The 27,687-nt window shown below is 44.8% G+C and overlaps 1 protein-coding gene across 1 annotated transcript in view; it reads left to right on the top strand.

Annotated features, from left to right (window-relative positions):
- Positions 1-23,139, top strand: part of LOC142316860 (cartilage oligomeric matrix protein-like) — a 1,990,803-nt gene extending 1,967,664 nt beyond the window's left edge. Inside the window, exons 18-19 of the mRNA XM_075352653.1 lie at positions 15,870-16,009; positions 21,346-23,139. Coding sequence (XP_075208768.1) covers positions 15,870-16,009; positions 21,346-21,398 — 193 coding nt within the window. The 3' untranslated portion in view covers positions 21,399-23,139. The remainder of the gene's footprint in view (positions 1-15,869; positions 16,010-21,345) is intronic.
- The last annotated feature ends 4,548 nt before the right edge of the window (positions 23,140-27,687 follow it).

Genomic DNA, 27,687 nt, shown 5'->3' with positions numbered 1-27,687 from the left:
GGCACCAACACATCCTAGTGATCGTTGACTATGCCACCCGGTATCCCGAGGCGATACCTCTCAGACATACTGCAGCAAAGCTTATAGCTCGGGAGTTGTTTGCTGTGTTCTGCCGGGTGGGGTTGCCCAAGGAGATCCTTACGGATCAGGGGACCCCATTCATGTCTAAAGTGACCAAAGAGCTATGCCGGCTACTCCAGATCAAGCAGTTGCGTACGTCTGTGTACCATCCTCAAACGGACGGTTTAGTGGAGCGTTTCAATAAAACCCTGAAAACCATGCTAAAAAGGGTGATTTCAAAAGATGGGAAAGACTGGGATATGATGCTTCCCTATTTGATGTTTGCCATCCGTGAGGTGCCACAGGCATCCACGGGGTTTTCGCCTTTTGAGTTGTTATACGGGCGACATCCCCGGGGATTGTTGGACCTGGCAAAGGAAACATGGGAGCAAGAGCCCACCCCCCATAAAAGTGTGATTGAACACATTTTGGGTATGCAGAACCGCATAAGCGCGGTCATGCCAATTGTGAAGGAGCATTTACAGGAGGCTCAGGCCGCGCAAAGCGGCCGCTACAATAGACAAGCCACCGTGCGGACCTTTAAACCCGGGGATCGGGTGTTGGTATTAATCCCCACGGCGGAGAGTAAATTCCTGGCTCAGTGGCAAGGCCCCTACGAGATAAAGGAAAGAGTCGGGGTGGTTAACTATAAAGTATTGCAGCCCGGTAGGCGGAAACCTGAACAAATATACCATGTCAACCTATTAAAACCCTGGCAGGAACGGGAAAGCCTGATGGCTGCTTTTTCCCCATCTCCCTCCTCTTCGGGTCCTTCACCTCCGGCTCCAGCGACCTCCGGAGAGGACGAACCGGAAGTAAGGATTGGAGAAGCCCTCACCAAGACTCAGAGGCGAGAGGCCAGACGGTTGGTTCAGCAGAACCCCGATGTCTTCTCCGAGCTGCCCGGTAGGACCAGTCTGATACGACATGATATTGTCACCGAGCCCCACCTGAAGGTACGCCTGAAGTCATACCGGGTACCGGAGGCTCGACGACAAGCCATATCGGAGGAAGTAAAGACAATGTTACGCCTGGGGGTCATCGAAAAATCCCGGAGTGAATGGGCTAGTCCGATCGTCCTAATACCAAAACCCGATGGCTCCTTAAGGTTCTGCAATGACTTTAGGAGATTGAACGAAATATCCAAGTTCGATCTCTACCCCATGCCCAGAGTGGATGAGCTGATTGATAGGCTGGGACAGGCGCGGTATTTTACCACGCTCGACCTGACCAAGGGGTACTGGCAGGTGCCACTGACGGAGTCCGCCAAGGAGAAAACCGCTTTTGTTACGCCGGAGGGTCTCTTCCACTATGTTGTCTTGCCTTTTGGGTTACATGGCGCTCCAGCCACGTTCCAGAGGTTGATGGACTTAGTGCTGGAACCCCACCAGGCGTATGCATCAGCGTACCTTGATGACATCATTATTTACAGCTCCGAGTGGCAGACCCACTTGGAACAGGTACAAGCGGTGGTGGACGCGCTTCGAACAGCCGGACTGACAGCCAATCCCAAGAAATGTGCATTGGGACTCACGGAAGCCCGCTACTTGGGCTACGTGATAGGTCAAGGAGTGATTAAGCCCCAAATTAACAAGGTTGAGGCGATCCAGAAGTGGCCTAGACCCCTGACCACGAAGCAGGTTAGGGCCTTCCTGGGTATCGTGTGGTACTACAGGAGGTTTGTAAAGGATTTTGCGGGACTATCAGCCCCCTTGACGGACCTTCTCAAAGGCAAGAAGTCCGTCATGGTGCGCTGGACTCCGCAGGCCGAGGACTCCTTCCGGGCCCTGAAGGAGGTCCTGTGCGGACAGCCCGTTCTGGTCAACCCTGATTTCCGGAAGGAGTTCATTGTACAGACTGACGCCTCGGAGGTCGGCCTGGGGGCAGTACTGTCTCAGGTGGTTCAGGGGGAGGAACACCCCGTCACCTTCTTGAGTAGGAAGCTCACCCCTCCCGAGCGGAATTATAGCGTAGTGGAGAAGGAGTGCCTGGCGATCAAGTGGGCCTTGGAGTCCCTACGCTATTACCTGCTGGGACGGCAGTTTCGCTTGGTGACGGATCACTCTCCACTGGTCTGGATGAGGTCCGCCAAGGAACGGAATGCCCGGGTTACCCGGTGGTTCCTTTCTCTGCAGAACTTCCGGTTTACGGTTGAACACCGGGCCGGTAGGTTGCAGGGCAACGCCGATGCCTTGTCCCGCGGCCCGTGTTTGATGGCTGGAGTTCAACCCCGCACGCTTGAACTGAGGGAGGGGGTATGTGAGACTGTGACCGGGGTTATCTATGACGGCCGGTATGTCTCGCCCAGGTTGTGCTCACTCCATGATAGAAAGTAAATCCACTATAGGGTTAATGCTGTTTCCCTACAGACTGAAGGAAGGGTTAAATAGAATCAGGAACAAGGGCAGGTGTGCCGGGTGTGAGGGAGTGAACAGAACTCCCTGAGTTTTCTGCTGGAGAGGCACATGTATTGTGTTATGGACTTTTGTTTGAAGATTAAAACCGTGTGCTGTGAACCTATATGCCTGGATCCCGTGTCTTCTGCTGCGCAGCCGACCGTGCTACCTCACACCCTATACAGGGATTTGGAATTACACAGGGCCCAAGGTGACCAATACCTGTAGAAGGCTGCAGTTCCAGAGAATAGTAGTCAGGCAGGGTCAAAACATTAATTGAAGAAGAGGAACAGAATGGGACCGCCAGGACTTAATCAGAAAACAAGCAGAGGTGAAATGCGGATCAGCCAACAAGGTACATAAACAGCAGGCAGGAAAAGTAGTTAGGAAACAAGCACACAAAATCACAAAACAGAACTGGGGGTAACAGTAACCAGAGGTTCATAGCTACAGTATGTCTGGCAGTGGTCAGCAGACAGAATGGGCCTAAAAAAGGGTGTGGTGTCTTCCCAATGGTTGTAGCTGAATGATGTTACTTCATCTGTGAGACACCCACCACCTACATTCAGCCATTGGTTCTGCATCTGTCAAGGTAACGCAGCCCAGTAGGTGAGCATAACCTGTGTCCACCTGCGCCACTGGCATCGACTCCTCTCCCATCATCAGCACTATGCACTCAAGGAACACATTGTCACTTGGCGACCGGAGTACAAATTGATGGAGCGGACTCTGGTGGTGACTTAACAGCCATGTGCGACAATGATGCAAACCTGGCTACGTTCCTTCGTCAGGGCAATGTGACAAACGTGCCTTGTATGGCTCACGTGTTGAATCTGATTCTCCAGCAATTTTTAAACCACCATCCCAGCCTACATGGCCTTGTGTAGCGGGCACGCTCACTATGTGCTCACTTCCATCGTTCGCACCCAAAAACACAGAGTGGATGGAAGAGTCGGGCTTAATGCTGCGCTAGAAAACCACAAATTCAGGAGATGAGATGAATTCCTTTCTTTATTTTTCACAGGTCAACGCATTTCAAAGGCATCTCCGCCTTCTTCATCAGGACAAATAAAGAACAGCATGATGCTGTTCTTTCTTTGTCCTGATGAAGAAGGCGGAGATGCCTTTGAAACGCGTTGACCTGTGAAAAATAAAGAAAGGAATTCATCTCATCTCCTGAATTTGTGGTTTTCTAGCGCAGCATTAAGCCCGACTCTTCCATCCACTCTGTGTCTTCTATTGCAACATCGGGGCTGCGGCTGACTACTTTATGCATTAAATTGCTTCATGCTTACGTAGGAGTTGTGCCTGTCACAACCGTAACAGGTGAGTACCTGTCTCACCCTTTATACCCACCTGTCTATCAGATAAGACCCTATTTGCGCTTTTCTTCCACAGTTTTGCCTGATATCGTTCGCACCCAGCAGCTCAACAACTTTCATCGCTCCAGAAGTCTCTTGGTCTGGCGGTTCAACGCCTGAAATGCGATGTGCCGACACGCAGGAATTTGAATCTGCAAATGTTGCAGCATCTGTGGCAGCACCGCCAAGCCCTGCTGAAATACGTTATGGCGTATACCCTGGGCTAACTTGATCCAGAGTTGGTGCAGATCACGCTGCTGGAGTGGTGTCAGATCAAGGACCTATGCACCCTTCTACACAGTTTAAAAATGTCAACGAAGATGTTTAGCACTGGCGATGCCATTCTCAGCGTGACAATTCTGGTCATCTACATGATGGAGCACACTGTAAGCATTATTCGGAGTCAGAATGTTGGGACAAGAGGAAGGGTAGGAAGTACAGGAGAAGTCATATGCGGAAGGGATAACAAGATCTCCAAGGTCCAGACAGTCAGCGGCACCTAGGCGGCAGTCATGGGATGATGGGGGAGAGAGACATTAACAAGGGCGCATAGTATCAGCAAAACTGTTGAGGAAGGTGTAGGAGCCTATGAAGCAATGGAGGACGAACTGGCGATGGGCATGGAAGACTTAGCAGATGAGTGAGAGCTTGCTCACATTTCGGTTGTGCGAGGTTGGGGGGGATGGCAGAGGATAGAGGCACGATTCTCACCTCTCCGCCACCAACACACCAAGGACTTGGTCTTCCTGGATGCACAAGACACATGAGCACCTTCTTGCTGCACTACATACAACATGACCCTCGGATTTTACGAATTCGAAGAAATGCTGACTACTGAGTTGCCACACTGTTAGATCCCCGGTACAAGACAAAATTTGGCGAAATAATTCCTGCCATAGAAAGGGACGCACGTATGCAGGAGTATCAGCAGAAGGTGGTACGCAATCTTAAATCTGCTTTTCCACTAAACACCTGTGCTGCACAGAGTGAATCTCAACGCTTTGTCATGGATAGGAGGAAATGGTCTTTTACTTGTCCACATCTGAGGGACCGAGGGCTGGCTGCTGTGCTGAGACGGTGTTAAGTACGGTGTCCCTGCAGAGTTGCACTTTTGGTCATATACAAAATGAGTTGAAAAAGCACAGATGCTGGTGGAAAGGGGAACAGGTGTGTTGGAAAGGGGAAAAAAGTTTGTGTCCGTGGGTTTGGTGGTTAAGCAACAGTAACATTTGCTGAAGAAACAACATCTGTTATGGTGAGACTGGCAGATTTGGATAAGGTGGTATATACTATGTTACCGCTATATAAAAAAATTAAGAAGAAAAGAAAGAGAAAGGTATATATCCCCATCGCCAGTCGGTGTCCACCATGCTCCCAGATGGAAAAGGAGAGGTTGGCAACTGGAAGGTTAGGTGGAGGATACAGAGCTGGGTGGCTTTGAAACTAATAGCAGCCTGAACCGAGTTAGACGACACTCAGATCTGGAGACTGGGAGCCCTGCTAGCGTCACAGAGTCCACACGCCCACCCAGCCCAGGAACTCCCTGTTAACAACACAGGGGCCATTGGATATGCTGTCCGTGTGCGTAGGGGCCACACCTGTGGACAGCAGGCGCATCAGCAGCAGCAGGCCTCTGGGCCACTGGGCTGCACTAGGGCTGCACTGAGCTGCACTAGCAGGACTGGTAGGACAGGAGCTGGTCTTAAATGTTCTGCGTTACCAACTGTGGTGGCGGCCTGCATCGACGCCCTATCCCTGCCTACCGCTGGCCTAAAGCCACAATGGGTTCAACACATGGAGGTGTGCTCTTTCGGAGCATAAAAGAAGACTGCGCACCTCCTTGTTGGCTCCAGCCTTTTTTATAACCTGGGTCTGCCACAACCCAGGGTGGACCACAATGCACCTCCTGGAGACAAAAGCAGAGTGACACGTCATGAGTGGCATAACTAGCGTCCTATTTGGAACTGCCACTTCAATGATGACCTCATGGCTGCCACGACCCAAACACCTCACCAGTCATCGTCTGACCATCAATAATGAGGTGACAAGTCATAGGGGTGGGCCTCTGCAAGCCAGTTGGGAGTGGCCTGGCCACATCATCAGGACAACTGATGCTCTGTGGTCTATATGGGCCTCCCACATCAGGGGCAGGGCCAAAGAGTTCATTACCGGACCTAGCCTCTGATGCAGTAAGTGCCTGAGCATGCTTAGTAGCATGAAATACAGTCTCCGAAAAAAGACTCTCAGCTTCAGCATGCTGTTTAGGCACAACACAGGACTTAGACCCGGCACGGAGTGCAAGTACCTGTGCAAAGAGGCTTTCGCACTAAGTGTGGGTGCATGCACTGTAGCCCGAAATGAAGACTTAGCCTCAGGAATGGCACAGTCAGGCTGAGCATACTCAGTAGGCGAAACACTGGAGTTAGGCTGCGTCTGGGGTAAATCGGCACACGCATGCACACTAGCCACCTCTCCACTCTTAGACGTGGAGGAGAAAGCAGCCAGCTGGACAACCCGAGGCACAGCCCTAAATGGCAGCTGACGCCTGGGCGCAACTGGAACCGCAGCAGGTTGCTTGCGTTTACGGCGGCACCGATTCGTAACAACAAATAACAGCCAAAATAACAGGTGTACTTTTTCCCATGGATAATCTGATATGATCCTTTTTTCACGGACATGACCATCGCTAACAAATATAGATGAGGCACCTAAACAGCAGCTGCTTCAATGGATCTCAAGTGCTCCATAAAGTGGCCTCTCCTCCACCTCAAGTTCAATATCACAAATACTCCATTCCTCTGTGGTGTCAGCTCAATCGCACTTGCTTCCTAACAGCTCCCAAGTTTCCACCAGCCCTGCTGAGTATGGGGTAACAGAGATGGTTGAGTCTGCAGAGCTGAATCACAGGTCTGCTCCAAAGCTGCAGTGAGTACAGACAAAGAAGTTATTATTATTATTATTTATTTTTAGAGCACCATTGATTCCATGGTGCTGTACATGAGAAGGGGGTTACATACAGAATACATATACAAGTAACAATAGACAGATTGGTACAGAGGGAACAGGGCCCAGCCCTTGCGGGATTACATTGTAAAGTATTTTGGGGAGGAGACAGTAGGTGTGGTGTAGGTTGGGCGGCAGCTATGCACGGTGGTGGTGTCATTGAAGGTTATAGTCATTTCTGAACAGATGATTTTTCAGGTTCCGTTTGAAGCTTGCGGGTGTAGCAGATAATCTGACGTGTTGAGGCAGCGAGTTCCAGGAGACAGGGGAAATGATCTTCACAGATGGCCAGAAGCTTTGTGAGTCGGATCCAGGCACCGATGAAGGTGCTGAGCATAATGTACACCCTCATTTCCAAACCGTACATCATCCTGGTAGAAACAATGGGGAACATGATGAGGAGACTCAGATACCTGATTGTAATGACAACTTTGCTATTCGGTCAGGGCAGGAAGAGGTTGTCACGGAGGACTCAGGACGAGGGGAATGAAAACACACAGGGTGATGATGAGGTTGGAGACCCCACTTACTGTCAAACCAAAGTCAGCCAGTCGATGACGTCAGCAAAGGAGGTGGAGGAGGATGCTACTGACGACGAGTTTACGTTGTGTCTTCTTGGACAGAGACAAAGTACTGGAAGCACGTCAACAACTGAATCCTCGGCCACAACTCTGCCTCTGAGCGTGTCATGTTAGCTATGCAGGTCGCATGGGCTGTAAGCCTTGCCTAGCCTGGAACTTTTTGGACATCGCAAAGGATCACCCAAATCACGTAATCTGTAAGATTTGTCAACAATCTCTAAGTAGAAGGCAAAAACTCACAACTTTGAGTACTTCCACCATGAAGTGTCACATGGATATGAATTGATAGCGTGAGGGTGTATTGCTCAGCTTTAGCCATTGTCAATGCAACATGCTTATTTGCAGTTCATTGCATGCATTGTTGCAGACTACACACAAGGTGCTGCTGTTTTTTTGGATCTGCCTTTGGCGGGCTTTGCACGCTGCGACATCGATAACAATGTGTTACCGATGCTGCAGCGATAGTCCCGCCCCCGTCGCACGTGCAATATCTAGTGAAAGCTGCCGTAGCGATTATTATCGCTACGGCAGTTTCACACGCTCATACCTGCCGTGTGACATCCCTCTGGCCGGCGACCCGCCTCCTTCCTAAGGGGGCGGGTCGTGCGGCGTCACAGCGACGTCACACGGCAGGCGGCCAATTGAAGTGGAGGGGCGGAGATGAGCAGGATGTAAACATCCCGCCCACTTCCGTCCTTCTCATTGCAGCCGGCGGCAGGTAAGGTGAAGTTCCTCGCTCCTGCGGCTTCACACACAGCGATGTGTGCTGCCGCAGGAGTGAGGAACAACATCGCACCTGTCGCTGCACCGGCATTATGGAAATGTCGGAGGCTGCAGCGATGATACGATAACGACGCTTTTGCGCTCGTTCATCGTATCTAGGATTTACACACTACGACATCGCAAGTGACGCCGGATGTGCGTCACTTTCGATTTGACCCCACCGACATCGCACCTGCGATGTCGTAGTGTGCAAAGCCGCCCTTAGTCTGTTTGGTCACTATAGCAATAGCAAATTCGTCTTCGGGTGTGGACTTGGAGATGCTGTCTATGAACAGAAGGAAAAGCTGAAGGTGTGTGTTACTGCAAGGAGCCACTGCGGAAACACTTCGTTCAATTGTGAGGGGAGTCGTGTTGGAGTTTGGTGAGGAGCACCGTAACGCCAGTGAGCAGCATCCTGTGCCACAGACCAACATTCTTCCGGTGCTGTCTATACTGTTTACCGTGAGAGGAGCGTAAAGTCTGTATTTCTGGCAACTGGACATCACAGTACCCGGTTACGGTAGGCTGTGCCCAGACAGTAATGCGTGCACGCAACACTTTGTTTTATTAGCAAAACACATATCTGTTCTGGGTAGGCCGACTATATAGACAATAAGACTTGCTGCCTCTGCACTGTCAAATTGTCACGTACAGTTTAAATCATAGAGGGACAGTGACACATGTTTGCATTGACTGTTGCTTTTCAAGAGCTGTGTGGTTTGCATTCACACTGTTATCATCTGCCTTATCTGTGAGGCTTCAGCTAACAAGGGTATTCAGGGGGGGTAATGGGTTTTGTCTATGTTTAGGTAGATAACTTGGAAGCTCTTGTGATGCGCCACTGGTAAGTCGTGTTCGAACACACACACGCACAAACACACAATTACTGCTGCTACGCAGAGGGATTAGCAGGTAGTAGGCAACTGAATAGATTGTTCTATTATTTCAATTTTATGCATGGTTCTTATTGTTTGTTTTGCAAAAGTTAAACAATCATTTATCAACCCAACTGCCTAGAGTCCTTTTCCTGTTGCGTGGTTTTGCTGCATACTGGGAGCCCACCCTGTACACGACTTAAAATGAAGCATAAGTAGCAATGGGAATTTCACTGTGCTACGATGCGGCCTAGCAGGGCTGTGCAACCACCGCCGGCCCCATCAGGTGCATCTGCATGCTCTTCATCCTCTGTGACTGTGGGGACAGCAGTCACACATGCTTTTTCACGCTGAACGTAAGCGGGAGTGTGATTGGCAGGTCGTCACTTGTTTTGGAAGTGGAAACAGATGGTATTGTTGAGCTGTCAGACATCGAGAGAACCACCATTGGATGAAGGCAACATTATATCCACGCCTGCACCTTCGTCACAGATTGGCTGGACTACCTGCAGTTAATAATTGCGTTCCAGAAATGGAAAGGAGTGTAGAATGCACATGTGTTGTACCTTGCTTGGCAGCAAAGGAACACTAACTTAGTATTCCAGACAATTTTAGGATGGCAGAAAAAGTGTCCGCTCTTTGGGCAAATTAAGTAGCGTGGCAAAAGTGGGCAGGTGGGTACAGTGTCCGTGTTCTGTGGGTACCAGGACAGTAAAGGAAGCCTCACTTTCTATCCCTCCTAATGATCAAATGCAGCAAGGAATTCCCTGAGTTTGCTATAAAAATAGCGTAGCAAAATGTGCATGAGGGTAGAATGCAGAGGTGGTGGGACTTGCTTGGCACAAGTGGGACACTAAATTAGTATAGCAGACACTTTGTGGATGCCACTAAGTTTCAGCACTGTTTGCTATTAAAATAGCGTACCAAACATGGGCAGGAGGGTAGAATGCAGAGGTGCTGGAACTTGCTTGGCACCAGTGGGACACTAATGGAGTATAGGAGACACTTTGTGAATGCCACTAAGTTTCAGCACTGTTTGCTAGCATCTTAGGGTCCCGTCACATGTAGCAACGCACCAACGATCCCACCAGCGATCCGACCTGGCAGGGAATTTTGGTGCGTAGCTACATGGTTGCTGGTGAGCTGTCAATCAGGCAGATCTCACCAGGAACCAGTGACCAGCCACCAGCGACTCGTGTAGCAATGCTGCGCTTGGTAACCAGGGTAAATATCGGGTAACTAAGCAAAGTGATTTGCTTGGTTACCCGATATTTACCCTGGTTACCTGCGTACACCACTTACAGGCTGCCAGCGCTGGCTCCCTGTATACGTAGCTAGGGTACACATCGTGTTACTAAGCAAAGCACTTTGTTTAGTTACGCAATATTTACCCTGGTTACCAGTGTACGCTGCTTACACAGAGTCGGTGCTCGTTGGTCTCCCGCAGTCAAACACGCCGATGCGTATTGCACAGCGGGAGACCAACGAGCAAAAAAAGGTCCTGATCATTTTGTAACGATCAGTGACCTCGCAGCAGGGGCCCGCTCACTGCTACGTGTCACAAACAGCGACATCGTTGGTGAGGTTGCTGATACATCACAAAGTGACGTTTCAGTGATTTCACTAGTGATATCGCTATGTGTGACGGGGGCTTTAACCTTAGGTTCCAACAGCATACACTGATGACCTCATTCAATAGTAACAGCTGAACATGTATACTGTTGTTGGTCCCTAGTTTCAGTTGCCTCCAGTGACAAGGCCTGTAGTTGTGCAGCCAAGGAGAAAACTGGATCCATAAGGAAGCTCCCACAGTGCCCCAAATGGGTTGTTTATAATGTTACAACTGTACCAAAACACTCTCACGAAGATGGGCAAACCAGGGGAGATTCAATACCAGAAATCCACATGTCCCAAAGCAGGCTAGGACCTGACCCTGAGTTGTCCCTCCCTGACAGCGGATGTTAGAACCCTATAATCACGTAATGGCGTCCCCACTCATTGATGGCTAATCCTGAGGGTCCTTAACTGGACTCTAAGCTATACACCAAGTGAAACTACAACAACAATAAACAGAAATGAAGTGCACACAGGCAGAGGGTGAGACACAGGGATAAGAATGTGCAAACCAAGTCTTGCAGAAATAATGAAACATAAGAAACCAAAAAGAATAGGAGAATATATTGAAACCCTCTCAAACCTCAATGAAACAAACTAAGAGATAACTGGGAAGGGATTCACACATACAAACTGCATTAGCATTAGCGATATCTCGGTAAGAAAGGGCACACACCTGAATAGTAGTAAAAGAGAATGGAAATACATAACAAAGAAAAAAACAAAGGATCCTTCAGTAGTTGGACCAAAACAAAACAGTCTGTGGTGCAACAAGAGAGAAACTAACCACCAACCAGAGATCACAGGATCAAACCCTGGAGGAAAAAGATTTGCAAGAATGTTTCTGTGATGAGATAATCTCATACAAGTGCTTCTCAATAAATTTGAATATCATCAAAAACTTTATTTATTTTAGTACCGTATATACTCGAGTATAAGCCGACCCGAGTATAAGCCGAGGTCCCTTATTCTACCACAAAAAAATGGGAAAATCGTCTTGATTCCAGTATAAGCCTAGGGAGGGAAATGCAGCAGCTACTGGGAAGTTTCAAAAATTAAAATAGATCCCAATAAAATGTACTGTGCCCATCCTTGTAGTAATGTGCCCATCCTTATCCCCCTTGTAGTAATATGCTCATCCTTATCTCCCCTTGTAGTAATGTGCTCATCCTTATCCCCATTGTAGTAATGTGCCCCAGCCTTGTGCCCCTCCCCTTATTGTAATGTGCCCATCCTTGTGCCCCTTCCTTGGGCCCTCTAGTAATGTGCCCTATAGTAATGTCGTCCTATCAGTCCCCTTCTTGTCCTCTATTATGAAATAAAAATGATTCTCACCTGTCCTCCATTCCCGCAGTGACCTCAGCTGCTTCTTGTAGACTCCTCCGTGATCGCATCCTGTACACGGGGCTGCAGGCTGCCATCGTAGCTTTACTGCAGTTGAATGCTTTAGGGCGGCAGCGGTGCAGTAAAGCATTGAACTGCTGTAAAACCATGACAGCAGCAGCTGCGGCCCTGTGTACAGGACGCATTCACATAAAGGTCTATGTGCCTGCAGTCTTCAACAGGCACCCTTGATGATCACGTCCCATTCACAGAGCCGCCACTGCAGGATGCCATCGTAGCTTTACAGCAGTTGAATGCTTTACAGCGGCAGTGGTGCGCATGGGGCCACCTCTGTTGTCAACGCTTTACAGCAGTTGAATGCTTTATTGCACTTCCGCCGCTGTAAAGCATTTAACTGCTGTAAAGACATGACGGCATCCTGCAGCCCCGTGCATCAGACACTATCACGGAGGGATCTATGTGCCTGCGGTCTACAAAAAGCAGCTGAGGTCACCGCGGGAACGGAGGACAGGTGAGAATATGAGAAAAAAAATTTTTGTGGGACCCTAACCAGAGTATAAGCCGATGGGGCCATTTTCAGCTTAAAAAATGGTCTGAAAAACTCTGCTTATACTCGAGTATATATGGTAATTTAATACCAAAATGGAAAAGCATATATTATATAGAGTCATTACAACAGGGTGATCTATTTCAAGTGTTTATTTCTATTAAGGTTGATGATTATGGCTTACAGCCAATGAAAATCCATAAGTCATTATCTCAAAAGATTAGAATAATTATTACAAAACACCTGCAAAGGCTTCCTAAGCATTTAAAATGGTCTCTTAGTCTGGTTTAGTAGCCTAGACAATCATGGGGAAGACTGCTGATTTGACAGATGTCCAGACAGAAGGCAATCATTGACACTTTCCACAAGGAGGGTAAGCCACAAAAGGTCATTGCTAAAGAAGCTGGCTGATCACAGAGTGCTGTATCCATGCATATTAATGGCAAGTTGAGTGGAAGGGAAAAGTATGGTAGAAAACTCTGCACAAGCAACCTGGATAATCGCAGCCTTGATAGGATTGTTAAGAAAAGGCAATTTAAAAATTTGGGTGATATTCACAAGGAACGGACTGCTGCTGGAGTCGTGCTTCAAGAGTAACCAGACACAGACGTATCCAGGACATGGGATACAACTGTCGCATTCCTTGTATCAAGCCATTCATGACCAATAGACAACGCTAGAGTCTTGAGGAAGAGTGGAGAGGCACACAATCCAAGTTGCTTTAGGTGTAGTGGGAAGTTTCCACAATCATTGATGGTTTGGGGAGCCATGTCATCTGCTGGTGTAGGTCCACTGTGTTTTATCAAGACCAAAGACAGCGCAGGCATCTACTAAGAAATTTTAGAGCACCTCATGCTTCCCTCTGCCAACAAGCTTTTTGGAGATGGAAATTTCATTTTCCAGCAAGACTTGGCTCCTGTCCACACTGCCAAAAGTACCAATACCTGGTTTAATAACCACAGTATCACTTTGCTTGATTGGTTGGCAAACTCGCCTGACCTAAACCCCAATTGTGGAAATTATTATTATTCCAAAATCTACTGATTAATATGAAATTTAAGGATGCAAATTGTCGGAGGTGCGCAATATTCTTGTTTGGTGGCTAGTGACTACCAACATGTCAGCTGGACCAGAGTGCTGAAATCTTTTTGCTCAACTGTTATATTCATCCAGTTAGTGAATTTACCACCTAAAAAATTGTGCTACCAAACTCAACATGCACAATACTAAGAAAATCCTATATTCACACTGGGTAAAGAACTTGAAGGCTGGGATGAAAACTAAGATTTGCACTTACTGCTTTATGAGTAAGCATGCTTCTACATATTACCAGCAAAATAGAACTTGCAGCAGAGCAGAAAAAAAGAAAACTTTGACAAGCATTTATGACTGCTGCCAACACTATTGACTTTTTCACAAATCCTCTCTCTCTATATATATATATATATATATATATATATATATATATATACAGTGCCTACAAGTAGTATTCAACCCCCTGCAGATTTAGCAGGTTTACACATTCGGAATTAACTTGGCATTGTGACATTTGGACTGTAGATCAGCCTGGAAGTGTGAAATGCACTGCAGCAAAAAAGAATGTTATTTCTTTTTTTATTCTTTTTTTAAATTGTGAAAAGTTTATTCAGAGGGTCATTTATTATTCAACCCCTCAAACCACCAGAATTCTGTTTGGTTTCCCTAAAGTATTAAGAAGTATTTCAGGAACAAAGAACAATGAGCTTCACATGTTTGGATTAATTATCTCTTTTTCCAGCCTTTTCTGACTAATTAAGACCCTCCCCAAACTTGTGAACAGCACTCATACTTGGTCAACATGGGAAAGACAAAGGAGCATTCCAAGGCCATCAGAGACAAGATCGTGGAGGGTCACAAGGCTGGCAAGGGGTACAAAACCCTTTCCAAGGAGTTGGGTCTACCTGTCTCCACTGTTGGGAGCATCATCCAGAAGTGGAAGGCTTATGGAACTACTGTTAGCCTTCCACGGCCTGGACAGCCTTTGAAAGTTTCCACCCGTGCCGAGGCCAGGCTTGTCCGAAGAGTTAAGGCTAACCCAAGGACAACAAGGAAGGAGCTCCGGGAAGATCTCATGGCAGTGGGGACATTGGTTTCAGTCAATACTATAAGTAACGTATTCCACCGCAATGGTCTCCGTTCCAGACGAGCCCGTAAGGTACCTTTACTTTCAAAGCGTCATGTCAAGGCTCATCTACAGTTTGCTCATGATCACTTGGAGGACTCTGAGACAGACTGGTTCAAGCTTCTCTGGTCTGATGAGACCAAGATCGAGATTTTTGGTGCCAACCACACACGTGACGTTTGGAGACTGGATGGCACTGCATACGACCCCAAGAATACCATCCCTACAGTCAGCATGGTGGTGGCAGCATCATGCTGTGGGGCTGTTTCTCAGCCAAGGGGCCTGGCCATCTGGTCCGCATCCATGGGAAGATGGATAGCACGGCCTACCTGGAGATTTTGGCCAAGAACCTCCGCTCCTCCATCAAGGATCTTAAGATGGGTCGTCATTTCATCTTCCAACAAGACAACGACCCAAAGCACACAGCCAAGAAAACCAAGGCCTGGTTCAAGAGGGAAAAAATCAAGTTGTTGCAGTGGCCTAGTCAGTCTCCTGACCTTAACCCAATTGAAAACTTGTGGAAGGAGCTCAAGATTAAAGTCCACATGAGACACCCAAAGAACCTAGATAACTTGGAGAAGATCTGCATGGAGGAGTGGGCCAAGATAACTCCAGAGACCTGTGCCGGCCTGATCAGGTCTTATAAAAGACGATTATTAGCTGTAATTGCAAATAAGGGTTATTCCACAAAATATTAAACCTAGGGGTTGAATAATAATTGACCCACACTTTTATGTTGAAAATTTATTAAAATTTAACTGAGCAACATAACTTGTTGGTTTGTAAGATTTATGCATCTGTTAATAAATCCTGCTCTTGTTTGAAGTTTGCAGGCTCTAACTTATTTGCATCTTATCAAACCTGCTAAATCTGCAGGGCGTTGAATACTACTTGTAGGCACTGTATATATATATATATATATATATATATATATATATATATATATATAGTTATTTAATCTGTTCGGCTCAGGCACATTCTGTTACTAAAATATAGGCAGCATTGCCTTTCACATTTTCTGCATCTACCTTCCAGATTAGCCACCGTGCTGCAGATTGTTTTATGACAATCAAACCTTGGGCACCATGTATAAAATTGAGCATGACTGCTATAACTGAGCATTTGAGTTAACTTTCATTTTAATTACTGATATGCTTACTTCCAGGGTAAAGTTTTTTGAAGGTGCAGACCTGGTAGCTGATTCTGGCGTTGTACTGGACACCACTATGAGAGGTGGACGTCTTGGAGTCTTCTGTTTCTCCCAGGAAAACATTATTTGGTCTAACCTAAGATACCGTTGTAATGGTGAGTTGGCAATTGTTTTTACTATTTATTTTAAACTAGATTTCCCTTTACTTTTACATTTTATCTTTCAGCATTGGCATGGTTTGGAAATTATGTACAATGCTATAAAAAAAAGTAAATTCACAACTTTTTCAAATTTATTTTTGACATGCATTATATGAAACAAATAAGCAAAATTGACAGCACCTATAACTGAATTTCAAACTTTAACAGAAACACTACATTTAATGTCAAGTCAAATTTCATAAAATGTGCAGGTGTCTGTGACTTTATTAAAAAAAAAAAAAACGGCACCACTTCAATACTGCTGAAAAGTCACAGACCAGGCAAATGATGACAGACAGCAAAACAGGCTTTGCAATAATGCCTTACAGCTATCATATGACATGGTCTAGCGTAGCTAATCGGGGGGAATATCAGTGTAAGTATACACTGGAGATCAAAATTAGAGAACAATGTATGATCACTTGCTATTTTTCAGAGAAAATGTAATGTACATTGATCAACATTTAAAGTTTTTTTTTTTCTAAGGGGTACACCATGCCACTAGATCAGTGTTTTACAGAAGATCCAAAGTTTATCAACATAAAACCGTTATTTTGCCCAAAACGTGATGATCATAATTAGAGAACAACAATGACTGTAGCACAGAGAAAGATTATAACTACATTTTCTGAAGGTAACAACAGTCACCAATCAGTAGGATGTGTACAGGTCTTTGTTTTGAATTACTTTAGCACATCTGCGGCCACAGGACTAGTCTCCCACACTGCTCTGGTGTGATTTTAGCCCACTCTTCTTCTAGTCTCTCCCACAGTTCTTTGATTATTATGGGTTTCTTGGCCATAACTTTGTCACCAAGGATTTTCCAGAGGTTTTCCATTGGGTTTAGATGAGGACACTGGGCTGGCCATTTCATTATTTTAATGTTTTTTGTTTCAAGGAAATGCTTTACCCGTTTTGCTGTGTGACCTACAATGACCTACGTAAAAATTGCTAACTGATTGAGTGATGAACGCAAATAAGGAACCACGTGTTGTTGAAGAAGGTTGTGATACACACTTGTATTCACTCTGCCATATAGCTGTAGGAAAAGACCAACTCCTGCTGCAGAAAACATTCCCCAAACCATGACACTTCCTCCACCACCTTTCACTGACTTCTTAACACACTTTGGGTTCAATCTTTCCCCAGTTTGTCGACGAACATAATGTTTCCCATCAGACCCAAAAAAATTAAAATTGCTTTCATCACTAAAATGAACTGTGGATCACTTCTCCTCTGTCCACACAACATTCTCCTCACCAAATGTGAGTCTAGCCTTTTGATTCTTTCTACTAATGAGAAGTTTGGTCACTGCAGAGTGGGCTTTCAGTCCAAATGGTCTTAAACGTCGTAACACTGTATGACGAGACAGATCCGTAACCTGTTCAGTGCTGCACTGCCAAGCAATTCCAGCTGCAGTGTTGAAACAATTACCCATGGAGATTCTCCACATTATCCTGTCCTCTCTTGTTAGGATGACAAGCCTTCTTGAAAGACTTTGTGATGTTGTAAAGATGCAATATTCTCAAAATCACAGATTTGGAAGGACCAACTTCTCTTGCTATGGCTGTTGAGGTCACTTTTTTGGCATTCATCTGGACACCCTGCTGCCAGAGGGTTTCAATCACTTTGGAATGGTACACCATTTTTGCAAAGCCAGTGCAAACTGGAAAGTTAGGCTGCCAGTTAAATGGGGTTTGTCAGATTATTAAGGATCTTAGCAGCAGATTCGTAACAGGGTCTGAATACTTTCCGTATCCACTGTATGTGAGGTCTTTATTATTAAGGTAAAAAGAAATACAAACCTGCAGAGCCCTGTATTTAAAAGTGATTGCCCCCTAAACCTAATAACTGGTTGGGCCACCCTTACAGTTTCTATACTCTCTTAGATCCTAAATAATTTGCATTCACAGAAGGTATCTAAATCAAAATGTATTAGTTTTCCAGACATATATTTTGAAAATACATATATACTAACATCTATATGAGGTTACCCCCTATAGCTAAAATCACTCCTATAAAGTCACTGGTGATTGGTGCCCTCCCAGACATATCCTATCTTCTCCCTCAAACTGGTGTTAAGATATTTCTTTATCCTATATCCTTTAATCACTAATTTAAAATCATTTGCACAGGTGCCTATACCTTATCCCTCAAAAATTCCTATTAGATAGGTGAGAGGGTGGTAATAGATAGGGGGAGCTGCCGCGGAGTGGGGGCACCAATCACTAGTGACCTTATAGGGTGCTGACCCCCACAAGACAGGCAGGATCAGAACAATAGGGAGAGAGTAGGAGTGATTTTAGCTATAGGGGGTAACCTCATGTAGATGTTAGTATATAGTATATTTGTACCATCACCCATTCCCTGTAGACTGTGAGCCATCGCGGGCAGGGTCCTCTCTCCTCCTATACCAGTCTGTTTTGTACTGTTAATGATTGTTGTACGTATACCCTCTTTCACTTGTAAAGCGCCATGGAATAAATGGCACTATAATAATAAATAATAATAATAATATGTATTTTCAAAATGTATGTCCGTAAAACTAATAAATTTTGATTTAGATACCTTCTGTGAATACAAATTATTTGGGCAACCCTTAGCAGCAAAAACTGCAATGAAGCATTTGCAATAAATGGCAATGAGTCTTTTACAATGCTCCTAAAAAAAATTGTTCCACTCATCTTTGCAGAATTGTATGGTTTCTGACCATGACTACTGTTTTAAGGTAATGCCACAGCATCTAAATCGGATTAGGGTCAGGACTTTTACTAGGCCTCTCCAAAGTCTTAATTTTGTCTTTTTTTTTTTTTTCTAAGCCATTCATGATGGACTTGCTGGTATGTTTTGGATCACTGTCCTGCTGCATAACCCAAGTGCACTTCAGCTTGAGGTCACGAATAGATGGCCAGACCTTCTCCTTCATGATTCTTTGGTAGACCGCGGAATTCATTGTTCCATTTACCAAAGCAAGTCTTCCAGGGCTGAAGCAGCAAAAGAGCCCCAGACCATCACACTGCCACCACCATTTTTTAGTGTTGGTATGATGTTCCTTTTCTAAAATACTGTGTTACTTCTACGCCAGATGTAATGAGAAATACACCTTCCAAAAAGTTCTGTTTGTCAGTCCACAGAGTATTCTCACAAAAGTCTTGCGGATCCTCAAGATGTTTTGTAGCAAAACTGATCTAAGCCTTTATGTTCTTTTTGCTCAGCAGTGGTTTTCATCTTGGAAATTTTTACCCAGTCTTTTTTATGGTGGAGTCATGAACACTGGCCTTAACTGATGCAAGTGAGGCCTGCAGTTCCTTTAATGATTTTTTTTTTTCAGTTAAGGAATTCAAAGAACTATAGTTTAGTAATTTTAAAAATACTTATTTTCTCTTTCTGACCAGCTCTGTGCAGGGGACGCAAACACAGAAAAGTGTTGACTCTGTAATGAGCACATAGTAGTCACCTGGTCATACATGTGGTCGGCAATGGTCCATGGAGTAAAAGCTATACCGGTTAGGGAACAGATTTTCTTGCTTCTATGGCAAATCACTAAATTTTAGCTGCACACACTTGGAAGTGTTGATTTTGCAGGGAGAGGAAAGATTTCTGCTTGTCACCTGGTCAGAGATACGGTTGGCAACCATTTGATGTGCAAATACTACACTAGTTAGCGAACACAGATTTTCCTGCTACTATGCCGATCGCACCACTCCAAAAGTTTCTGAACAATTTTGGAAACGTTTTAAAAAAATCGCATTAGACCTTTATCTCTATCCTGTTTTTCTGAATGCTCCAATCCCTACACAGTGAAAGCATGAAAAGGCGTTCATTTGCCAGCCCCTATAATTTATACTGCATACAGCCTTCCTGATTGGCTGTGCTACACCATGGGATCTGATTATTGCATTAAGAAAAGCCTGTGCTGCCAAACAAGATGCCATTAGCTCACTCACTAAATGTGCAGCATCTATGAAATGGTGCTAGGCAATAAAATTGCAGATTGCTCAAATTCGCATGAAACCATATTTCAGTAATATTTATATTGAACTCAATCCTCTACAGATTGATCCACTTATCTGTAGTTGATATTTTATATTCTATAGATGTCTCTTTTACTGATCAAGGCAAATAGCACATTATGACCTGGTGAAAAAAGGTGACATTCACAGTTTGCCCCCTACCTCTTCTTGAACAGTCACAACTAAGCGGGTCAAAGAGCATGCACACAAAATAATGATTTCTGTCAATCACTCATCCTTGGACTCCAGGTTCCTATATTGAGAAATCGAAGAGGAGAAGCATCAGAAAAATTATATTTATCAGTTTTTGTTTTCATTTGTAAAAATACAATATGTCACTTCGGCGTATCGCATACCTATTCAATGCTGCCCCTTTCCCCAGGTTTCCTGTGCGGCGTCTTCTCCTATCAGGTCTCCTTGCCGAGTTGTTTGTTGAAGCACTCCACTGATGCTTCTGCATGTGGATTTCATTCGGCCTCAGGGGCATCTCTGCAGGATTTTAACTATGCCATGTCCTACCCAAATTACGTTCCCTGGCCAAACTGGTTCTAGCAGTGCCTATTTTAGGCAGCTTTTATCACCACTCTCTGCCTGATCATGGCTGCTAGTCAGTTCATCTGACAGCATCTTGTCCATGCATTTATAGATACTGATTCCCCAGTTATTGGCCTGTCCTGTCTGACCTCTCTGCTGCTGACCTCGGCTTTGTACTCTGAACCTGTGTTGCCTGCTCTAACCTTGAACCATCCATCTATGCCTGTCTTGCCCTTCTGTACCTCTTTCCTGAAGCTGTGTCCCTTTGGTCAGCTGCTGCAGACCCATGGACTGACCTGGAGTATTACTGGTTGTTGACCGGTAACCCAGCCTATCCTCACCATCAAAGACACTAGTGAAGACCGGGTAGATACTTAGCATCCTATACACCCACCAGCATGAAACAATATTGTGATATACGTACTATCATTTATTTTAGTCATGCATTACAGTAGTGTTTAGAAAACCTAAGATTTTACTTAGCTATGTTTGTTCTATGTACTTCAATAGAGCACTTGGGGACAGACTGGCGCACTTGGAATGTACAGCAGCTGTTTGCAGGTGCTGTACATCAGCAAATACTAGCCTTTAGACATGATTTCTCCTTCAGTATTCAATTAAAAGTGAAGTAAACCATTATACTAAAAAAAAATAAAAAAAAAAATCCAGCATTTTAACAATGTATACGATACTTTGTTTCCTCCATGGTAAGCACTGTTAAATGTCTCGCTTTTACCTTTTCAGATACTATTCCAAATGACTATGAGACATTTAAAGATCAGAGGAATAAGGCGTAAAGTTTGAAACCACTTTGGGTACTGCATGGTCTTCCTTATAAACAGTGCAGATTCCTATATTACTATTGGCATATTTTTACTTGGCTGGAATGGATTGGTAAATTTGTGTGCATTTGGTTAGAGAAATAAAGAATACCTGAAATAGAATTCTTGCTCTGTTACCTATTATGACAGTGCATATACTGTATAGTCATCCATAGTCAGTAGCTAATATATTCCTATCACTTTAACCCACTTCCTGTATTAATTTTGACTTCCCTATCTTGTAGAATGTTCATCTAGTACATCTCTCAGATTTATATAGTAAAAGTTAACCACTGACTCCAAAATTTTAGTGTACCTCTCTCCTCCTATACCAGTCTGTTTTGTACTGTTAATGATTGTTGTATGTATACCCTCTTTCACTTGTAAAGCGCCATGGAATAAATGGCGCTATAATAATAAATAATAATAATAATACCTTTCTAGTTCATGTGGCTTAAGTCCTAAATACCATTGTGCCTTAGAAAAACAAAGACCAAGTACAGCGAACCTCATAATGATGGTAGTGTACATGAACCCCATAGAATACATACAAAAACTTGTGAACAAGGGGGGGTATTTTTCATGTTTTTTTAAAGTAAGAATTACTGCACCACAATTGTGAAAAAAGTATACAGTTTTTATTATTACAAAAAATACAAAATACTGGAAATCACATGTGATTGCAGTTAGTGATTAGACATGCATAGTTAAAATCCAATTAAATGAGACAGAGAAAAGAAGGTCACAGGGAGGAAGACAGGCTACCCCTTAATTTCTGTGCGGGGAACAGGATAGTTAGATTAATTCCAGATGGCCATATAAATAACCAGGGAAACATAGGTATATCCCCTAAAATAGTAGAGTAATGGAGGGCTTATACATGAAACGTAACCAACAGGATAAGGTCCAAATCAGGGCCTGAACACAATAGTATGTAACACCACCAGCGAGTACATAGCATAATCTCAAAAAAAAAAAATTGGCACCAGGGATGTAGTAGAATTACTAAAACTTGTTACTGAGGTCAAAACTTTTTTAATTGCCATCAAGTGCCCAGCAATTATATTTACAAACAAAAAGCTGTTAAATGCATAGTAGTCTTCATTTTGACTAATTATGTCATTACAATGCCTACTTTTTACTTGTAGATGAAAACATCTGTGGAGCTTACAAATATATGGTCAACTGCCCATGATCACCAATGTGCTACCTTTTTATTGGATTTCACTTTTGATCTTGATAAAAAGTGTTCAAGGTTGCAGTGTTAGACTGTTAAAAACAGAATAGCTGAATCCTTCTAAGCTGTATGTAGAAAGTCTCTTTTCCATGTACAAGTCATCACTGCAAAAGTGAATGTCAAAGGGAGGAGAGGAGCAGTTGGGCAGGATTGAAGAGGGGGATAAGTCACATAGGGAAAAAGGGACTATCTGTTTCTACATAGAGCAGAAAAAAGAGAAGAATTATCTGGGTAGAAAGTAAAAATGAGCACTTGTAAGTACAAAGTTCTATATAATATGATGATTGTAATATATTAAGAGGAAAAAACTTTAATTGAAGTGCTTATTTAAAAAAAAGGGAAGTTGAAATTAGTGATGTTTGTCATGTACTTTCTTGAAAAAGACTTCTGAAAGGTCATCTGCATGTGTTTTATTGTCATTTAACCTTTTTTAATAGTGTTGAGCAATGTATTTCTCATTTTAAAAATAAATACGTTCAAATGGAAATCGTTCTCTCATGTGTTTTGTTATAAATACTTGCATACCATTTATGTATTCATTAATACCTCTCTAAGAAACATCACACCTTATGCAGACTTAACTTTTGTGAGACAGATATTTTTTTTACTTTTTTACTATGTATGCCAGCCATTCTTCTTGAGTCAATTACCCCATTAAAAGACCATTTTCTCCACAATTGTGTGCGATTGTCTTAAAGAGGCTTCAGTGTACCATTCAACTTTCACAGTATGTATTTAAAGAGAATCTGTCACCAGAGTTTTGCTACCCCATCTGAGAGCAGCATAATGTAGAGACAGAGACAGAGCCGTATTTACCACTAGGCACCTGTGGTCCCATGCCTGGGGTGGCACGTTGCGGGGGGTGCCACTTTCTGACAGAAAATCCCCCCCCCCCTCCGTTAGACAGTCTAATGAATCTGCTGTGTTTTCTGAGGGAGGGGGGTGGTAGAGGCACACCTCTATTTATTTATATCCACGCCTTCAAGATGCAAATTGAAATAAATACACTGCAGGCGCTGGGACAGTGAGCTGATTGACCCTGGAAGTTCCAGCGGCTGCACTTCTGGGGTCAGAGACGCGCACGTCAATCTGTGCTGTGGCGTCCAATGCAGATGACACACTTCGCGGAGGAGGACGTGGCTGACACTTGAGCCAGAAGAGGATTCTCACCAGAGCAGTAGGAGGAGAAAGAGCGCGGTGGGCACCGAAACAGCTATGCGCTCACAGAGCTGAAGATTCGTGGGCAAGGGGGATGGGGAGGACGACGGGGGGAGAGAAGAATAATGCTATATACACGGGGGATGGGGTAAAGAAAAGTTAATACTAAAGACTGCAGGGGGAGGGGAAGTGACCAATAGAATAAATAAAAGAAGGGGGGTAAGAGGGCCTATTGATGTAGAGAGGGGTAAGGGTGCTGCTATTGCTGTAGAGGGGATAAGGGGGCCTATTGATGTAGTGGGGAGGTAAGGGAGCCTATTGCTGTAGAGGGGGGTTAGGGAGTCTTTTGCTGTAGAGGAGGTTAGGGGCCCCTTTGCTCTAGAGGAGGGGTTTAGGGTTTACAGAGTGAGAGTGCAAGGGACAAAATCGATGGGGAACAGTAAGGAGCCAGTATGGAGAGGGGGGCGGCAACATGGGAAGCTTATTATGGAGAAGGGACAGCATGATGATTCAATATGGGGAAGGGCAGTGTGAAGACTCAGTATGGTAAGGGGGCAGCATGAGTGGGCTCAGTATGGAGTGGAGAAATGAAGGGGACTCAGTATGAAAAATAGGATAGTGTGATAGCGTGAGGTAGCTTGGTGGTTTTAGTATAAGTGCGGCAGCATGGAGGTCTCATGGAAAAGAGGCAGGCAGCATTGGGAGCGCATTATGGATAAGAGGCAGCATGGGAGGTTCAGTATGGAGAGGTGCAGTGTGAGGGCTCAGTATGGAAAGGGGGCAGCATGCATGGGACATTGTGAGGACAGTGTGCAGATCATGAATCATAATTGAGGAAGGTGTGGTGGGTGTAATTTATAAGGGGGAACGATGTGTTGTTTTTGCTTATTTGTGGGCAGTGTGACATTCATAGTACACAAGAGCGGACAGTGTGGCAGTCATAGTATACAAGGGAGGACAGTGTAGTTGGATTATTTTATAGGAAAGGATAGCGTGGAGGCCATGTACTGTAAGAGGTACAGTGTGGAGTAATATTTTTTTACAGGGAACACAGTGAGGAGCAATAATTTTTTCAGGGGCACAGCACAGGGCTCATTTAAGGCACAGCATTAATCCAGGAACATTGTGATGACATTGTTATTTTTCAAGGCACAAAGTCAGGATGTGCTGCAGAAGAATGGAGAAGAGGGATGTCTGCAGAGACGAGCTGTGGATGTGACGTCATTATTGAGTCAGGGACATGATCGGTGAGTGAATTATCACAGACCTTACACTAAACTAACATTTACACAGGTTTAGAGGGAAAAAATGACTGGAGGGCTTCTGTAATATTTGCAGAAAAATCTACCTTTTATTTAATATGTAAATGAGGGCACTTCGGTGCACCGCTTATACATTTCCACTCACCATGAATTGCGGCAGCGATCCCTCCTGTTACAAGTCTGCAGCCACCTGCCGGTTAGATGTGTCCAGTGATTTCCCAAAAAAAGTTCCAATGCTGCAATTCAGGAATCCATAAAAATTCATTTATTTAATCCAAGTATTAAAATATCAGATGAGTGTATATGGGTATGTACATTATACAGGTAATTACATGTACCACCTCAGCGTCAGCAGCCAAGACGGCTCGGATCCGGATCCGCAGTGGCTCGAGGGGTCTCCAGACCCGGGAGGGGTTGTGCGGTCACTCGAAATAAAAGGGGGGTAATTACAGGGGGTTTTGTGTTTAGAGTTCGTGACGCCACCCACGGTGTGTGGTAAGGTGGAATACCACCGCTGCTGTTGGGAGCGCCTGGTGGCGATGGGATAGAAGCTAGGTTTTTAACCCCTCCGTGGGTAGGGGAATGCCCCGGGGCTCGGTGATGGCAATAAGGGGATGTTGTTGGGGAGAAAAGGGTTGCTGCGTACTCACTCAGTCCAATAACGCTGACACCGACAACTGGTAAACCGAAATTCTGAGCACCACTGCAGCAGGGAAGGAGCACGCCTGTATCCCGTGCCCGTTGGTGGTGCTTGTTAATTAAAGCCTACATGAAAAAACTCCACACATTGTAGCCGTGTGAGAATATGCACTTTAAACTTTATATTTATACTTTTACCCTAATAGGTGTTTCTATGCCACCTAGTGGCTTTTGACGCTATTGCACTTTTATAATTTTTTCTCATTCTCCACTGCCACCTGGTTGTGAATCATATGCATTGCACTTTATTTTTTCATTTTTTACTATCTATGGTGCTCATTGGCACTTAGTGCACAAGTTAAAGCCTTATATTGTATTTATCTTTTACCCTGTAATATTACGCTTTACTGGCACTTGGTTGTTATATGCATTTGTATTATATGTAACCATATTTATCTATTTTTCCATGGAATATTGATTGTATTTTATACTTTGTCATCGCTTGGACCTTTTTGATCTGGTGTCCTCTTCTCCCTTTTTAAGTGTTTTTATTTTGAGAATTTAATAAAAATAGAAATGATTTTATCTATTTATGTGTGGAGTTTTTTCATTTAGGCTTTAATTGACACTTTTTGAACTCCCTTACTTGTTCAGTGTTGGTATATCTGGTGGTGCTTGTTAGCCTGTGACCTTTCCCTTGACCCCTTCTTTACTGGTTGGACCCTGTAGTGTAGAACTAGTCGGGTCCCGGTTACCCGTATGGCTAACGGAGTGATCTTGCTCTCAGGGTTCACGCTTGGTATTTTCTGGACTGTGTAATAGGAAAGTCTTATCCCCCTAGTTGTACTAGTACCCTGATTTTGGAGCGGTTGGAGAACGGATCTTGAAGACTCCGTCCTTGTCGGGTGAATTACCAAGATGTGCGAAGCTACTTCTCGGCCTAGGGTCCACGTACCCCATTGTGCCATGGCCCCTGCCCGGAGATGGCACAAGGCTGCCAGCTGCCCTCCTCGGCAGGTCCGTGCCCCTTGACATGATCCCCTGCGATCGGGGTTCCAGCTCCTACCAGGCCCAGAACAACGTCTGCCACCTAGTATTAACATGGATCCCAGCTCCTGACCTCCTCCAACTGGCTTGTGACCTCTCCTCACGAGAGTCACCACACAACTGACTGCTCCTAACACTCATGACTCTCCCTAACCAACCCCCCAAGTGGGCGGCCCTATTCCCTTCAGGCTTCCCATTGGCATGTCTGGTGGGTGTGGTGCAGATTGTTTCTAGGATTTTGATTAGCTTGTTCTTAGCAACATCAAAGGCCAGAGACCCGTAACCATGGATGTGGATATCATGCAGAAGGGCAGATTGCACAATATCCTGTGATGACCTGATAGGCCAGGGCGTCACATACAGACTCATATCATGTTTTAATACTTGGAATCAATAAAATAAAATATTTTTTATGGATTCCTGAATTGCAGTTTGAAATTTTTTTTGGGAACCTGCAGTGCACGGTTGGTGTGGTCTTTGCTTCAGTGCACCGTTGGCGTGCTGTTTGCTTTGGTGCTCCGTTGGCGTGGTCTTTGCTTCGATACACCGTTGGTGTGGTGTTTGCTGCTGTGCACCATTGGTGTGGTCTTTGCTTCAGTGCACCATTGGCGTGCTGTTTGCTTTGGTGCACCGTTGGCGTGCTGTTTGCTTCTGTGCACCATTGGCGTGGTCTTTGCTTCTGTGCAACATTGGTGTGGTGTTTGCTAATGTGCACCATTGGCGTGGTCTTTGCTTCTGTGCCCTATTGGCGTGGGATTTGCTTCTGTGCACCATTGATGTGGTCTTTGCTTCGGTGCACCGTTACACCCTCGTATTTGTTTTTTAAAGTCTTTAGTCTTTATTGACAGTGCTCCATTAGAGTAAACGTGAGTGCTGTCTAAAATCCGCTTACATGTCTGATTTTTACTGTGCTATCAATCAA

Source organism: Anomaloglossus baeobatrachus, chromosome 1 (assembly GCF_048569485.1).
Source record: "Anomaloglossus baeobatrachus isolate aAnoBae1 chromosome 1, aAnoBae1.hap1, whole genome shotgun sequence".
Classification (NCBI taxonomy): Eukaryota; Metazoa; Chordata; class Amphibia; order Anura; family Aromobatidae; genus Anomaloglossus; species Anomaloglossus baeobatrachus.
The sequence above is the reverse complement of the archived record's forward strand: the minus strand, read 5'-3'. Positions and strand labels throughout refer to the sequence as shown.